General features: G+C 35.6%; 1 protein-coding gene across 7 annotated transcripts in view; it reads right to left on the bottom strand.

Moving 5' to 3' along the window:
* NTNG1 (netrin G1) overlaps positions 1–16,118 on the bottom strand; it is a 150,888-nt gene that overhangs the window by 22,632 nt on the left and 112,138 nt on the right. Inside the window, exons 6-9 of one of the 7 annotated variants that reach the window (XM_052667014.1) lie at positions 14,115–14,180; positions 12,099–12,158; positions 6,518–6,685; positions 616–753 (exon numbers count right to left, since the gene is read on the bottom strand). The exons of 1 other annotated variant lie outside the window; for it this stretch is intronic. In XM_052667014.1, the coding sequence (XP_052522974.1) occupies positions 616–753; positions 6,518–6,685; positions 12,099–12,158; positions 14,115–14,180 (432 nt within the window). The remainder of the gene's footprint in view (positions 1–615; positions 754–6,517; positions 6,686–12,098; positions 12,159–14,114; positions 14,181–16,118) is intronic. 5 more of the 7 variants (XM_052667010.1, XM_052667008.1, XM_052667007.1 and 2 more) reach the window with 5 other exon arrangements.

Genomic DNA, 16,118 nt, shown 5'->3' with positions numbered 1-16,118 from the left:
TATCTAAATATCCAAGGAACTGCTGAAACAGCACCTGCTGCTAACAATGTTTACACCAAATTTCAGCTATTATTTTTAAGGACATTTTTTTCAATTCTATTTTAATATTATTGTTAAATTTTGTGTAGTTTTCACTAATTATAACATATAATAAGCCAGCACTTTGCAGTTGTATTGCTCTGAGGCTTAGTTCTACGGTGTGAAAGTATGATTAAGTTAATCCAAGAGATTGAAATTTAGTAGGAAAAAAAATGAACATGCAGAGAAATTACCTTTTGTCTTTTAGGCAGAATTTAAAAGTTGGATTTAATATGCTGATATGTTAGTACACGAAACGTTTTTCACAGATAGCAAGACACACACATTTATATATTTCAGTGGGAACTCTTGCAAGAATTAGCAAGAGCAAGGACACTGAAAGTGTACTAAAATTAACGGATGGCACAACCAATCTATTGTCCTCATCTGGGAGTCTCCAGAAAGGCTCAGGCAGTATGACATTCTGGCAGCCTGCAGAGGTTTTGCTCATTTTCTGCTCTTAAGTAGCTGCACATGATAGCACACAGACGCAGAGGCAGCAAAGTTGCAGAAGAGGGGCAACTCTGAGTTACTTACGTTGACAGCCCAAGCTGTGCCAGATATATCCCGGCAGACATTTATCACATTTAGGCCCTGATGCTCCCTCCTTACACTCACAAAATCCTCTGTCATTACAGCGATCATGGACTGAACCAAAAGGGTTACAATAACAGTCTGCAGAAACAAGACAACACACACACACTGGATTCAGGTCTACATGAAGTGATAATTCATTTAATACCATAGAGGCTGCATTTCCAATGTTACAGGTAAAGGAAGACTGTCTATGAATAATATCAGGAGTAGTGACTATAATTACTGTGGTCCATATATTTGTTTGCAAATGTCATTTCAGGAAGAGGCATTTTATGATATGAAGAGAAAAAGGTAAGCAGGAAGATGTGAAGGCAAAAGCTATCTGTTCTTTGAGGGTATTTGTAACACTGGTAGGAATGTTTTTGACAATTTAACAAATGTTAGGAAAGCTTTACATATCAATGTGCCATTAGGGCAAAATGTTTCACATCATTAAAATGGGCTTGTCTATATATTACTCAATGGTTTTAGAAATGCTGAATGGCTTTAGAAGGCTATATAAGTGCACTTTAGTTATTTCCAAGATAGTCTTCCTTTATTGTTTGGAGTAGTATAATAATTTTTGTGGATATTTGTCATTAAATTGATGAGACTGTATTTATCAGTGACATTAATAAACCTTTTACATTTTCCACAATGATAAGCAGAGGTGAGAAGGAATGTAATGCAAAACTTATCAGAACTTGCTTTATGTTGCTGTTTTCATTTCTCTCATCTCCCAGTGGGCAGATGGAAGATGCAATGAGGCTCTTTCTCTGCTGTATATTTTCCACACGTGTACTGACCTAATTAAAGTAAGACTAGGGCAACCTATTTCCTCCCACAACAGTTACTGTAGGGGGATATATCTTCTTCAACCACAGCCCTTTTCTTTATTGTGATTAGAATATGAGAATTCAGCTTTCAGCTAGCTATGTGAAGAAGATGTTAGCTAGCAGTGCTCATTTTTTGGCATTCTCATTCTTCAGTTTTTTTTCTTCAAGTGGTCTTATCTTAATTTTTATGTAGACCCATGTAGACCCAGAGTAACTCCTCCCTTACCCAAGACTGCAGACACACTTGTATTTTGGCAGATCTCTGCTGCTGTTGAAAGCAAAAGAAATACAAATTGATTCTTGAATCTGAGTGACCTGCAGGAATCTGGCTTTGTGTGCCTGTGAATCACTGCTGCTTTGACTACTTTTGGCAATTTTTCCCAGAATTAGGTTAAAATTGAGTGAAATTGAAAATGACAAAATGTAGTTGAACTGGGAAGGAAAATATTAAAAAATACAATGGAAAATCTGTGTCAGGAAAAAAAAAAACCAAACCAACAAAACCACCCAACAACATTAGCAGAAAGACATTTGTCATCTGTTGTGTCAGTGTCTAATAGCCATAAATTACAGATGACGCTTTTAACATTTGGCATGCTGAGGAAGAGAAGTTACCTTTGGCAGTTGGATATCCACAATAATAATACAGTCAATTAGCTAGCAATGTTCATTAATGAAGCTGAATGCTGTAATGCCAAAAATATTGTGCAAGACAGCATAATTATGCTGTGATGGGTGCCACTTGAAAAGCTGGCAATCCTGATGTTAATCAGATGTACAAAATATTTATGTAAATAGACATAGAATGGAGTTACTGAATGCAGTAAGTCACATTTGTTTAAGGTGTTAATAGAAAACCTTGAAGGACAAAAGGCTTGGAATTAGATTAGAAACAGAGGACCCAGTTCTTACACATTAAAAATAACTTAGTTGAACAAATCAGATCTACAGCGATTAAAAAGAAGTATTTTTGAAAGAAATGTGTAGCCAATGCTATAGATACATAGTTTTCAATTGGCTGCAGAACAAGAAACTGACACTGAGTCAGTGAAAGCTTTTCTACTGAATTATCATATGAAAATGTTAGAAGTATTGGGTCCATATTGTGCTCTGCCACAAAGAAAACTTTAAGTCGAGACATTTTTGTAAAAGTGCTAGATTAAATCAGAGAACAGACCTGGGAACCTTCAGAAACTCAGCTGTGTCTTTTCCAGTACACAGTTGACACAAGTGTCTAATCTAGAAAGGTCAACAGAACACCCAAGCTCATTGTCCAACACTATATGACATGCTGTACAACGTTTCCCATCACCTGCCAAATACCTAAGGCATTAAAAAAATCAAATTCCAGTGTGCCAAAGAAAGACAGTGGGTATCATTATGACCTTGCAGCAATAGGTCATTAAGTAACATTTCCAGATCCACTTAGAAAGAGCATATGCCAGGCTGCAGGATAGGAAAAAAACCTATCTTCTGCTAATCCAGCTGGGTAGGTATTTTCTTCCTGACCTCAATTTGGTGACTATAAAGGATGGGAAGATAACAGTAGTAGTCATCTTTTCACTGAGATGCACTATATTAATATAATTCTGCCAATAAGTTTAAAAAAAAACATAGGCAAAATGAGCTGAAGCTTACAGCCTTGCTGCTATCATTCTGGATTGGCAGTGGCTACAGAGCAACCTTTAAAGCATTGATCACTGGAATTTATTAAGTTTTCACAGATATTAACTGGGACCTAAGACTTGGTGACCACATGGTTGGATCTTATAGGTAAGACAATAATCACTATTTCAGTATTTACGTTATAAAAGCAAGGGAAATGATGTATTACTCTGGGTCCACTTGGAGGTTGCAACACTTTTCATGCTTACCAGTGTGTGTGTTCACTGAAACAGAATTATTAGGCCAATCCTGCTAAATTGCACTACAAGCATGCTCAGTGAATTATTTTTGATATTTAAATAGCATGACTTATTTAGAAATTGGGTTGTCCACTGAAGGTAATTTGGAATTCAGCCGATAAACATTTGACACTTCATTTTAGGAAATAAAATTTATTTTACTTCTAAAAATTTTAGAGCATAATGAAATAAGATTTAAGCCCACTGTATGCTATGTTGCATTTGCTTTATACTAAAAAAAATATAAAAAAATCATCAAACGACAACAACAAAAACCCCTCTCAGTATTTAAATGCTTTTTAATGCTTCTGGTTTTAAAATTGAAACACTTTCATCGTTTAGATAGCATTGACTGAGATTCACATTATCCATGTACTTACCATATATATATCAAAACTATATAAGTAGTTTTGATAGATCAGAGCCAAACCCCTGCTAGCTGCCAATAACCTATCTAAGTATGTTTGAATTTTCTATATATGTAGTTGAAGAGGAAAGAGTTAAACTGGAAAAAGTAGACTTTTTATGGGAATAAGATTTGTAGTCTCTGAAATTCTGATTATTAAAATGTTACTGTTAATGTAATGTTCTAATCATACTTAAAATTCAAAACACTGCTCTCAGAGAAGAAATGAGCGTTTCCAATAGAGCAAGACTCCATGTGTACGATGCAGCAGGATGGTGAATCCATTCTCTCTCTGCAATGAAAATACACCCCACATTTTGCAGGATTAAATCTTAGCAGCCCCGCATCAGGAAAGAATTTCTGTTTTCTCTTTTTTTTTAAATTTTTAATTTCTTCCTCTAAATGTTCTTTGGTATCCTTTGCATTCCACTGGTTTCATGCCAGCAATAGTATGAAAGTGCTGCGCTGGTGAATAAGCTGAGAAACAAGGATTTTTATGCATTATGATCATATGATTCTCAAAGCTGCCCTAGACCAATAAGAATATTGTTATTTAAACAAATTACATAATATGTAGCAAAACTGTGTTGATCCTGTAGTCATCTCACATGGGAGCCCATGAGAATTTTGCTTGCTTTAAGGTAGGACCTAAATGGACCTAATTCTGCTTTTCCTTAGTGTCTGGACCACTCTGAAATGCACAGTACTAAGACATTCTAAATATATTACTTGCAAATTAATTAATTACAAACCTACTTATTTTTTACCCTGGGATTATTAACTTCCTGGTCCTAGGGATATAGCTACAGTTGCTAACTTAGCACTTCAAGTGTATATGGGAAAACAATTTATTGCATGATCTGATGAAAAATCCCGGAGTATCACGCTTATTAGGCCTATTTAGATAGCTGAAATTATATAGCCCTGATATCATATCGATGCTGTCCCTCATTTACATCAAACAAATATGAAGGACAGTGCTTTTTACTGATAACATTTGATTGGGTTAACATCCTCAGCACAGTCATATAAGAAATCATGATTTGCCTACTAAAGTTTATATTAGCTCAGACTAATTAATGTCAGAAGAGATCATGCATTTTCTGAATGTGTTGCCAAGCAAAGTTAAAAGAAGGGAATGTGAAATGCAGTGTGTGAATGAATCCAGGTGTTCATCACAAAATAAAATGTAAATCTGACAAGCTGTAGACTGAAACAAATAATAGCAACCTAAAAAATGTCTGGATTGAATCTCGGAAATGGATTATAAAGAATATTAAAACGTAACTTCATTCACCTGTAGCCAAGTTGGTATTAACATTTTTTTTTTTCTTTTTTTTTTTTTTCCCCTCTCTTTCTTTCTGTTTTCCTTCTTGGAAAATAGAAAGAAAAACTAATTACAATGGAAATTCAGGAAATGTTATTCTGATGCTCGTGTCTATAAGCAACACTATATAACGAAATTGTAAATCGGTTGTTTGAATAATGCCTTTTGTGGAGATGTGTCCACTACTAGATGGTGTATGAAGCCAATAGCGAAACTTTTATTGACTGTTCTTGGTCTTCAACTGCTGTCCTATCACTTTCTATGCACTGACTTGAGGTGATAAGAGAACAACGCGTATCCTTCTTGTGTGATATTTTTTGTACTATACAATTTCTTATTTTGTTCGGACATTTGCTTTAATTCTGCATTTTGGATAGTTACGTGAGATATTAGGTTTAAAGCCCTGCTTTCGTCTTGATTTCCTATATTTGAATTGACATTATGTCAAACTGGTCTGACAAATTCTAATCACACAGGCATAATTTCAGTTTCTTCTCAAAAGAGAGAGGAGTTAGCAGCCCTGTTCCTGTGAATAGAATCTGGAGCTATGTGTTCTTTTAAAAATTTAAGTTAATAAAAGATGAAGAAGAGATGGCTCTGGGGAGACCTCACTGTGGCCTTTGAATACTTGAGGAGAGTGTATAAATAGGAGAGGGAGCAACTATTTATATGGATGGATAGTGATAGGACAAGGGGGAATGATTTTAAACCAAGACTGGGAAGATTTAGGTTAGATATTAGGAGGAAGTTTTTCTTTCAGGAGGTGATGACACACTGGAACAGGTTGTCTGGAGATGTTTAGGATGCCCCATCCTTGGAGGTATTCAAAGCCAAGCTGGATGTGGCTGTGGGCAGCCTGGTCTGGTGGTTGGTGATACTGCCCATGATAGGGTGGTTGAAACTAGATGATCTTTGAGTTCTTTTTCAACCCAGGCCACTCTGTGGTATTCTATGAAAAGGGGTTAACAAGCACCAACCCCCATCTTCTATTCATGTACCTGGCAACTTCTGTAGGTCTTCTGCAAGTGTTCATGAATGTACTAATAATTTCAAAAGTTAGACTAGGAACAGGGATTTATGACCCAAAAGCTTCCATTTTCACACATGTACAGCTCCCTGCTGCAGGCCAACACAGTCAGCTTCTTGGGGCTTCCTGGGAGAGTCTTCCCAGGGCCATTAATCAAGGGATTTCATCATCATGTACAGATCCAAAATACTTCCTTGGGGCTACAGTGACAACTAAAGGAACAGATGGAAAGTCTTCACAGATGTTCTTATCCATTGAAAAAGCTCATTCTGGCTCAACTAGCAATTAAGCAGCAGCAGTCCCTAGCAGCTGCCAGTAGCTGAAAAGGCACAGAAGAAAAGCCACAGTTACCCCGGGACTGACCTATGCACACATTTTCATCGTCCAGCTCTGCAGAAGCATTTCTGAAGTAGCCCAGCCTGCATAACTCACAGTGCTGACCTCTAGTGTTGTGCTTACAGCTCACGCAAATGACCGTATTGAGCAGCTCGATGTAACTGCACCGGTTGGAGTGCCCGAAGCATTCACAGTCTTTCAAGGAAGAACAGAAATGTATACAGAATGTATACAGCAGCAGAGTAATAGCACATTACATGCTCAGTAAAAATGAACTATGAGAAGAAGTATGAATGAATGGCACATACATGTTAATCAATGTAACATGGACAACAGCAGATGTTTATCTGCAATGAAAGTGAGGTTTGTTTCAGGCAGGTTAGCGTGACTGACCACAGCATGACGTCAAAGGCTGGTTGCTATTGGCAGACCTGATGGAACTGAAGCATTTGCAGTTGTAAACCTTTCAGGAGTACTGGAAGCTCAGTTTCTGCTGATAGAAATGCATGTCCTTTTTGCGTATTTGAGATGAATATAAATCAAGACACAGGAAAATCTTTCTCATATTAAAAATATTGCATACAGAGCACAGAATTGCCAAACTTCAGCATGTTTTAATCTATAATGGTATATTAAAAAAAAAAAAGCTTTGTTCTGACATAAATGATAAACATTCAAAACTAGTACTGAATTCAGCTCAGTGTAACTGGTCAGCACCTTGGGAAGGAACTGTTTTACTTCAAGAACAAGCAAATCTCGAGTTTGACAATTTTGGTAAGAACCTCCTCAAACAAGTGAAGCAGGAGAAAAAAAAATAAAAAAGGAAGTATTACTTAAGAGCAATTTCTGGCACATTTCTAAGGTAAGTATTAACCCAGTTTTAGTTCAGACATGAGGAACAATTAGTCCAGGAAAGAGCTTGAAAACTCTCAAATGTGTACTGAATAGAAGGCATGCTTATTGCAGCCATCTGAATTGCAGCTGGCATGATAGCCTCTTTTGAAAAAAAAAAAAAAAGAACAATCAGCAATCCTATGCTACGTACAGAATGCTACTGCCTCAGTATTTAATCACAACTAATATATGTTTTTCATATTCAGAAAAATAGAAATTAGGAAAGTATCAATATCACTATACAAGGCACAGCTGCAATGTGTGTGGAAAGCTTTTGTATGTCTGATTGCTTAGCTCTGAGTCTGAACTCAGAATAAATGCAGGAAAGGTTATTAGGATGATCAGAGAAGTAGAGAGCCTATTTAAAAAGTGAAGAGTATGATAATTTGGCTTGTTTACTCTAGGAGATTGAAGCCAGGATATTGCCAGGCTATAAATACAACAAGAAGATGGTCTTCAATCATCATAAGTGAGTATCTTTGCTAACGGACAACGCTGCCGCAGGACCAAAGGCATATTTACTGGCCATTGGGACACTTCAGACGTAATCCAGAAGATAGTATCTAGCCGTTAGGAAACTGAGGTTCTCAAACACCCTCCCAAATTGTAGCAACACCACTGATGCTTTGGAGTTACAACTCCAAAGTTTATTGAATTAGTAAAAGAGATTATGGTATGTTTCTTTGCAATAATGGAGCACTAGATGCAGTGATGTGGAAGTACTTTGAGGGTTTGAAGTTAACCTATAATTAGACACTTATAGCAGAGGATGTAAAATGTTAATTTCTGATATATGTGGCAGGGGCCAGGTCTCTGTGACTTTTTTAAGGTGCACTGCTGATTGTGCTGGGCACATAATGAGCCCACAAGTTGGTGTAGTGTGCCTGAAACAATGTGTGCACCTGTTTATATGTTTGTTAAGTAATTGCTGTACCAGTCCATGTTTATGAGTATGTTATGCACGCAATATGTATATACTTCTTCTGCTGTTCGTCTGATCTAGCAGCCTGTAAATGGATTGTATATTTTCTTTTACCTACAGCATTTAGTATAACATATATATCCATCTTTAGAACTGCCTTTCTGCTGCCAGGAAACATTATTTCAATTTACATATATATATTCAGTTAATATATGCACATTCCTGTTTTCTTTGATGTAATGCTGGTGAAGTAATGCTCACAGTTCATGTTAGCCTGATAATTTTGATCCCTGTAACTGCTGTACAGTAAAAGCTTTGGTGTACTAGATTCAATACACTACCAGTAGACATAGTCTGTCATATTCCATGATTCTATGGTTCTTTGATAATGAAGTGGGGAGGAAAAGTGTTAATGTTTCTCTTTTGTAACTAGTCAGTGAGATTCAGCATCTCAGGTAGCTGTCCAGCTACATTTCTCCTCTAGTTTAACTGTCTTACCTGAGTGAAAACTGCCCTTGAGGGGTAAAGGCAGCAGATCTAAAAGTGGAAACTAGTGCTATCAAACAAACAAAAAAAATGTTACAATGCTAAGTTTTAGTGTGCTGAATTTCTAAAATAAGAAAGATTGTTTCGAGATAAGCAATCTGATCATTTTGAATCTCAGATGGAGAAGCAATTCTGTAATTTCTGCTTTGACATAGCACCTGTCTTCTGCCCCCATTGCACAACTTGTTTTGGTGACAAGATACTGTGCTGATCTGTTTGTCAGTCTTATGGCTAAACATAAATCACTCTGCAGGTGAATTCAGAGGAAACAGTAACAGGCAGCAAAATAATGTTGCATTGTTATGTTACAAAAATATGTGGACTATAAGTAAGTGACAGTAAATCAGACTATGCTACCTCATCTTTTGTTTTTAAAATAGTAGAGAGAATGTTTTGTGAATGAATAACTGCACTATTTCCACTCTGAAATTGATATGACCTTCAGTAATACTATTATAGCTGATAATTGGCTATTACAAAAACACACACAAAAAATTGCTGCACATAAAATAATTCACTGCTACAGCAAAGCTTTCTCCAATTTATGATCTTGACTACAGAAGAAACTAATGATTTTCAAAGGCTCAGTTTGATGTACAAATGTACTCTTAAACAGGCTCTGAAGGCCAACTCAAGTTCTGATGCAGTTTGTCAATTTTTAGGGTAAGTAATTAGACCAACTCTTGATTTTATTGCTGTCTACAACTTCTTCGTGGGAGAGTGGAGAGAGAGGTGCTGATTTCTTCTCTCTGATGAACTGTGATAGAGTGGAATGGTTCAAAAATCACCAGGGGAAGTTCAGATTGGATATTAAGAAAAAGTTTTTCACTTTTAAGAAAGGGTTAGGCAGTGGAACAAGTATCCCCTGAGAAGTGGGCCCCAAGCTTATTGGTATTCAGGAAATATTTTGACAGCTTTCTTAGATAAATGGTTTAAGTCTTAGGTTGCCCTGTGTATAGTCAGGAGAACTCTGATTCTTGTGGTTCCCTTTCAACACAGGTGATTCTATAATTCTAGTAAGTATAATTCTAGTAAGTTGGTCTTAACACTCTTAAATGCCAGATGATAACCAATTTTTTGCTCTTGTTCCATTTTGCTAATACATTCAAATGAAGTTATTTTGCCTGTTGGTATTGGCCTGGTCAGTGAACGAACCATTTATACATTTTTACAGGCTTATATATATGTTCAAAACAAAACAAAGAAACAACAACAACAACAAAAACCACAAAAAAACCCCAAGAAACTGTGCAACAGGTTTGCATGTTATAAAAAATTACTCTGTCATAACAAGTAGAATTGCATTCAGCATCATGGCATCTGCTTACCTAATAACTGTTAATGCTGTGTGGCCCTTATAGCTTATCACGTAATTCACCCCTACCAGTGCACAAAGACCAGAAAGTACAACTTAAGGTTTTTAAGCATACCTCACTGGTTAGCAGCCCAATAATTTTCACGTGTTTGCAAAGCCACGCAGTTGCTGAAAGAGGTGGATGAAAAGTACTAAAATCAGGCTGAAAATGGTTTAACAAGATTGAAATGCCCTGAGCTTACAGCAAAATGCTGCTTTCAATTCCTAACACTATGTCAGAAAAGGCTCAGATAAACTAGAGGCAGTTTAAAGCTGAGTAACAGTAAGGAGTAAATGAATTGGAAAGTGAAAACTCAAAGGACAGGTAATGCTAGTTAGGTATGTTTAGTGTGAAGGAAAAAGGGAAAATAGAAAGCCATGTTAGATTTGATTATTATCTTTGGATGATTCAGGAATTGTCAAATTCCTTTCCAACTCAGAAGATCTGACTGCACGAGCCTTTAAAGATGATTTTCTGTTGTGACAACCCTGATCCTATTGCATAAAGCATAAAATTAAATATTGAAGATACTCATGTAAAGGTTGAATATGTCTTTCTATAAATTGAATACTCTGTTGCCTCCCCTCTGTTGTAATGCTACACATTTACATCTTCAAGATGATGTACTGTTCTGCTATCAGTCAGGATTGGGTTCAGCTCAAGCTTCAGCTGGGACCAGTAAAACATGAAACGTCATCACATGAAACAGTGGTAGACACACATGGAAGGGAAGCACAGTTTTAAAACTGAAACTGATAATGCACGAGACAGCAATCAGTGTCATTTTCTAATTAAAACCACAGAAAGTATTTCAAGAAAAGTACATTCAGAAATCATTAAATTCTTTTTTCTTTTTTTTTTCTTTTTCATTGTCCGGTAACTCTGGTTTCCTTCTCTGTACTCTAACAAAAGACAAAGGAGACTTTCTTGTGACCTTGAAATGACCTGCTTCAAAACAAATATTATCATGATCTTATCAAATGGTTCAAAGTTCTAATGTTTGTTGGTATCTCTAGTCCTTAGAGATGTGTGTTTCATGAATAAGGAGATATTCCCTGGGCAGCCTGGTCTAGTATTAAATGTGGAGGTTAGTGGCCCTGCCTGTGGCAGGAGGGTTGGAGATTCACGATCCTTGAGGTCCCTTCCAACCCTGTGATTCTGTGATGCTGTGATTCACAATAGCTGCAGAAAAGTGAAACATTTTTATATGTACTTTTTATAGATAAATTGAGGAGGAAACCCAATGAAAATATCTGAGCTCAGGCAGATTGATAAATATGCAAATCAAATAGGTTGCTTGTATGCCACTGAGATAGTACTGGCATCCTTCATTGTGCCCACATAATGCCATTATTTTGATAAAACACTGAAACATCAGTACAAAACGTAATGCCTATACTTTCAATTTGCACATTGTTACAATAAAATGAAGATGTAAGACACACTTACAATGCATTAGAAGACATAACTACATACTCAACTCCATGGGTACAGATACTTCTTGATGATATGGACAATTGACTTTTTTATGCTTTGTTTCCGCTCAACTAATCTTTTTCTTTCCTTTTTTACAATTTACGCAGATGGGTGAGGAAATCTCAAACAAACATTTCATTTCTAGGTAACAATCTGAATGGTCATTTTCTAATATTTAATTAGTCCAAAAACAAGCGCCACATCACTTATATGTCAGCAGTGACTGTGTAAAAAGCATAATTAGTTTTTCTGTGTATGCCTTACGTTTACGTGATTTAATGTTTCTGCTGTCAATGAAGATGCCTCACCAGTAAAGCTGATGGGTTCACTTCACAGATATTCCAGATTCATACAGTGCAATGTTCTCACAACACATAGCACTATGAAATCACTGTATGAATCCAAGAATTCCTACCTCTCTTGTGGTTTGCAACTTGAACAGAAGACACAGTTGTCATAGATAATTTGGGAGCAACTGGATAGGTGATAAAATGAACAATAAATTAGAAACGATATCATATAGAAATAAATCAAAAGATTAAAAGAAATAAATCAAAAGATTAAAATAAACTATTTTGTTTCTTTACCATGTTACATTAACTTTAACAATGGCTACTGTTTTGTAAGGAAACCACGAAACTTACTGAAAGTGTATTATAGGCTACCAACTATTGAGTCATTTGAGCTATAATATCCAAAATAAAGGGAAATTAATTCACGTATGCACACTGGCAATTTTGTGTTAGATGTTATAGGGTAACTTCTACTAGTACATGACCAATGGCTATAAGGCAATCAGAGTGCTCTACAAAGGGTTTTATGAAATTTACTTGCAAACGTACTCTGGCCTATTTGCGTAAAGAAAGAAAATGCGATAAAATAATATTAGATATAATAAGATTTTTGTAATCATTCTCATTATACGCTATAATTAACAAGTATTTAATTTACAGTAAATATATAACACAAGCATATAATCTAAATAGAAATGCTTTTAAGTTTTTGTGTTTTGTGTTCCATAACAAAATATCAAAAATAATGCTACTGCAGCTGGCTCTCATTTACTGGGAGAGAAATAATGAGTAATCTTGTGCTGCTCGAGATGTATTGTGCAGTGAAGTTAGGTCTTAGATTACAAGTAGTATAAATGATTAAGCTATGAAATACGTTGTGAATAAGGTAGGCTAATCCTTGGACACAGCAGAGGAGTAGACATCAACCTGTATTTTTTTGTTTATTTGAAGAACGCATGCAAAAACTTAGAAAATAGAACATGGGCTAAATTAAATTATTAGAATACTGCCATATCGTCAGGGATATTTAGCTCAAAATATATGTGAATAATACAAACTAAAGTACATTCTTAAACCTTATAGAGAGCACAGACCAACTGTGATTTTCTGTCTTTTGTGTAGAGAATGTAGAAGCTTGCACATGTAGCACATTAAGTTTTATACGTGTATGTGCATATCCCCATCTGGTCACTGTGATCAATGGATAGACCTGCAGCCATTCTAAGATACTTTCCCAACAGAATCCTTTTTTTTTTTGTTTGTTTCTCTAGTTTAGTAGCTATTTTCTATCTCACCTTTTAATTTTGTACTCTCTCCATCTATATATGCTAAAGGCCAGAAAAGACATCCTCTGAATTATCAGAGCAAGCTGCTGACCAAATTTCTGCAGGGTTTCCTTGGGAGTGAATGGTTATCGGGGCAGTAAATAAGGAGAAAAAAGAAGGACCGTTATAATTTTACACTGAATGATCTTTATGAAATGTGTAGCACAGCTGAATAGAACTTCAAGTAACAAAGAATATTGCTTTTACTTTATTATTCATCTCAAAAAGTCATTCTGTCACTTTCAGTGATAATCATCATGCCAAAGCCTACGAGTAATTTTTTGTGTGGAACTTGAATTGCTGAGAACAGTCTATTCTGCAGAGATCGTGCTTGCAGGCTGAATGGCATACAAGCTGAGAGTTCCCAGCTCACTTGGCAAGAGAAAGTGGAAACAAAATATTAGTAAGTGTGTTTAAAGAAGTGAATTGCAATCTTTCTCAGTCAAAAAATCTGAAAACTTATTCATAATACTGACTGTGCTGTTTATACAAGTCATTTCATATTATCTAAGGACTTCCGTATGACTTTACATGTGTCAGTACTTATAACCTGTGTGTCTACATTTCCAGACTTTACGTAGTGATGTGCTTGATCTTACTGTTGAAAGATGCCCAATTCAGGTGAGGTTTTTTTTATGGTTGAACTCTGTAGATATTTTCTCACAGAATATCATTACTTAGCACAAAAAAAAATTAAAAATAAAAATAAAAATTGAGTTGCATTACCACTGTTACTATTTTTGCTGCCATGTTGGGACTCTTCAAAAGAAATTTGGGAAATTTTACATCACTAGGAATTTTACAGCATCCTACCTTGATTTGGTTTAGAAACCTCAAGAGAAGAAATATTCGGCCATATCCTATCAAACTTTGGAGGATCTGCATGCGTCAGGAAAAATCATGTTTTGTTATTTGCATCTGTGATATTGTTCTAAACAGGCAAGCATGTGGACAAAGACATAGATTACAAACATCCATTACTGAACTATTCTAGGTTGCACTTGAAGAGTACATGATTTCACACTGAACAAGAAAACAAGCAATTGATGACTCCCAAAACACCAAATGGACATAAAATACTGTGCATAACAATTTAACTTCAATGATTCAAAATATCATTGTTCATTGTGAGAAGATATTCAAGTCCAACGTATTTGGTTCTAACACATGGAACAAAATAAAAGCATGTTCTTTTAATCTGCTCTGTAGAGATAAAATCACAATATCAGACAAATATAGATTTCTTACCAAAGACACATATCTTACCATTGCATCCTGTTTTAGGGCCTTTTGAGTGAAATACATTTCTGTTAACAGAAGACATATATTTTCCAGTAGTGTGGACCTTTTCTTCACTCACATTTTTTTGTGTGTTGCATTTATTTCATATCACAGCTAGACTATGTTTTTGTGAAAATACAAAATGTCTAAGTATTTTAAAGGCCCTAAAGCCACGTCACCTACATATGGAGGCATTTTGTCTCTCATCAAAGGCATAAGATATGTCTCTTTAGAGCTTCATTTCCTTTAGTCAATGTGTTTTGGTGTTGAGGTAGGGTGGAATGATTACACTTAATGGTGCTGGCTGCTGGAGCTGAGAGCAAGTAAAGAGGTGAGCTGGTGGTGGAAGGGGAGGGGTAGAAAACTTCTTTGGACCCTGATGTGAGACATGGTCTTTTACACTGTTTCTTGTTTAGTTTAGTTTTGTTTCTGTTTTCTTTGGTCATTGATAGCTCCCATCTGCCTAGCTTTGGACATCAGATTTGGACAGCATTTTTATCCTCTGTATGTTCTGTAGTTGTTTCTTCTCTGAGCCTGAATAGAATTTTCCCTAATGATCACATCAGCCTACACAGCAGTGATATAAACAGGGAGAGGGAAATTTATTTCTGCAGACAAGAAGTTCAGTTGTGTGGTATGTAGATTGCAGTTGTCATATCTCTTTGGTATCAAGAATCTAGGCTAACAGGTCTTTTGGAAGATAGTATGTTTCACTGATAGATCAATCATAGTGGAAGACATAGAGGTGAAGAGAAAAAGGCTGGGGCTTCAACCACCTGATCTAGTAGGAGGATGTCATTTTTTTTCTACTGCATTTTCTGATCAATTTGTCAAAGGTGAATGGAAAATATCTGGGTGTGAATGAACGTCCCAAAAGCTTTCCTTTGAAGAGAACAATTTAAGGAAAGGCTTCCGCTGTGCTCTTTACTATTAGGTAGTCTTTTGAAATTGAATCAGTTAATATTTGATCCAAATATATAATTGCATCATATTCTTGCTTTTTTATGGTTTTTTTTTTTTTTCCCTATTAGTCAAGATAATGCACATAAGGAAAACTGAGCTGATTTGGTAGTCTTAAGTCTTGATTGAAAACAACCTGCCTCTGCTAATCAGATCCACCAATTCACACACATAGGAAGTGCAAACACTATAATCAGTGCATTATAAAAGCTATCTCAAAGCCATACTGAGGTGGCATGGTAACCCTATCACACTTTTCATAGAATCATAGAATCACCAAGGTTGGAAAAGACCTAAAAGATCATCCAGTCCAACCGTTCACCTATTCCCAATATTCCCAATAGCTCCTATTAGACTATAATTCTATAGTCTAATTATATTATTATATATATATATATAATATATTATATTATATTATATTATATTATATTATATTATATTATATTATATTATATTATATTATATTATATTATATTATATTATATTATATTATATTATATATAATATATATATATTATATTATATATATATTATAGTCTAATTCTATAATTCTATGCATCTACGACCACATTCCAC

Source organism: Tympanuchus pallidicinctus, unplaced genomic scaffold (assembly GCF_026119805.1).
Source record: "Tympanuchus pallidicinctus isolate F22 unplaced genomic scaffold, pur_lepc_1.0 scaffold7, whole genome shotgun sequence".
Lineage (NCBI taxonomy): Eukaryota > Metazoa > Chordata > Aves > Galliformes > Phasianidae > Tympanuchus > Tympanuchus pallidicinctus.
The sequence above is the reverse complement of the archived record's forward strand: the minus strand, read 5'-3'. Positions and strand labels throughout refer to the sequence as shown.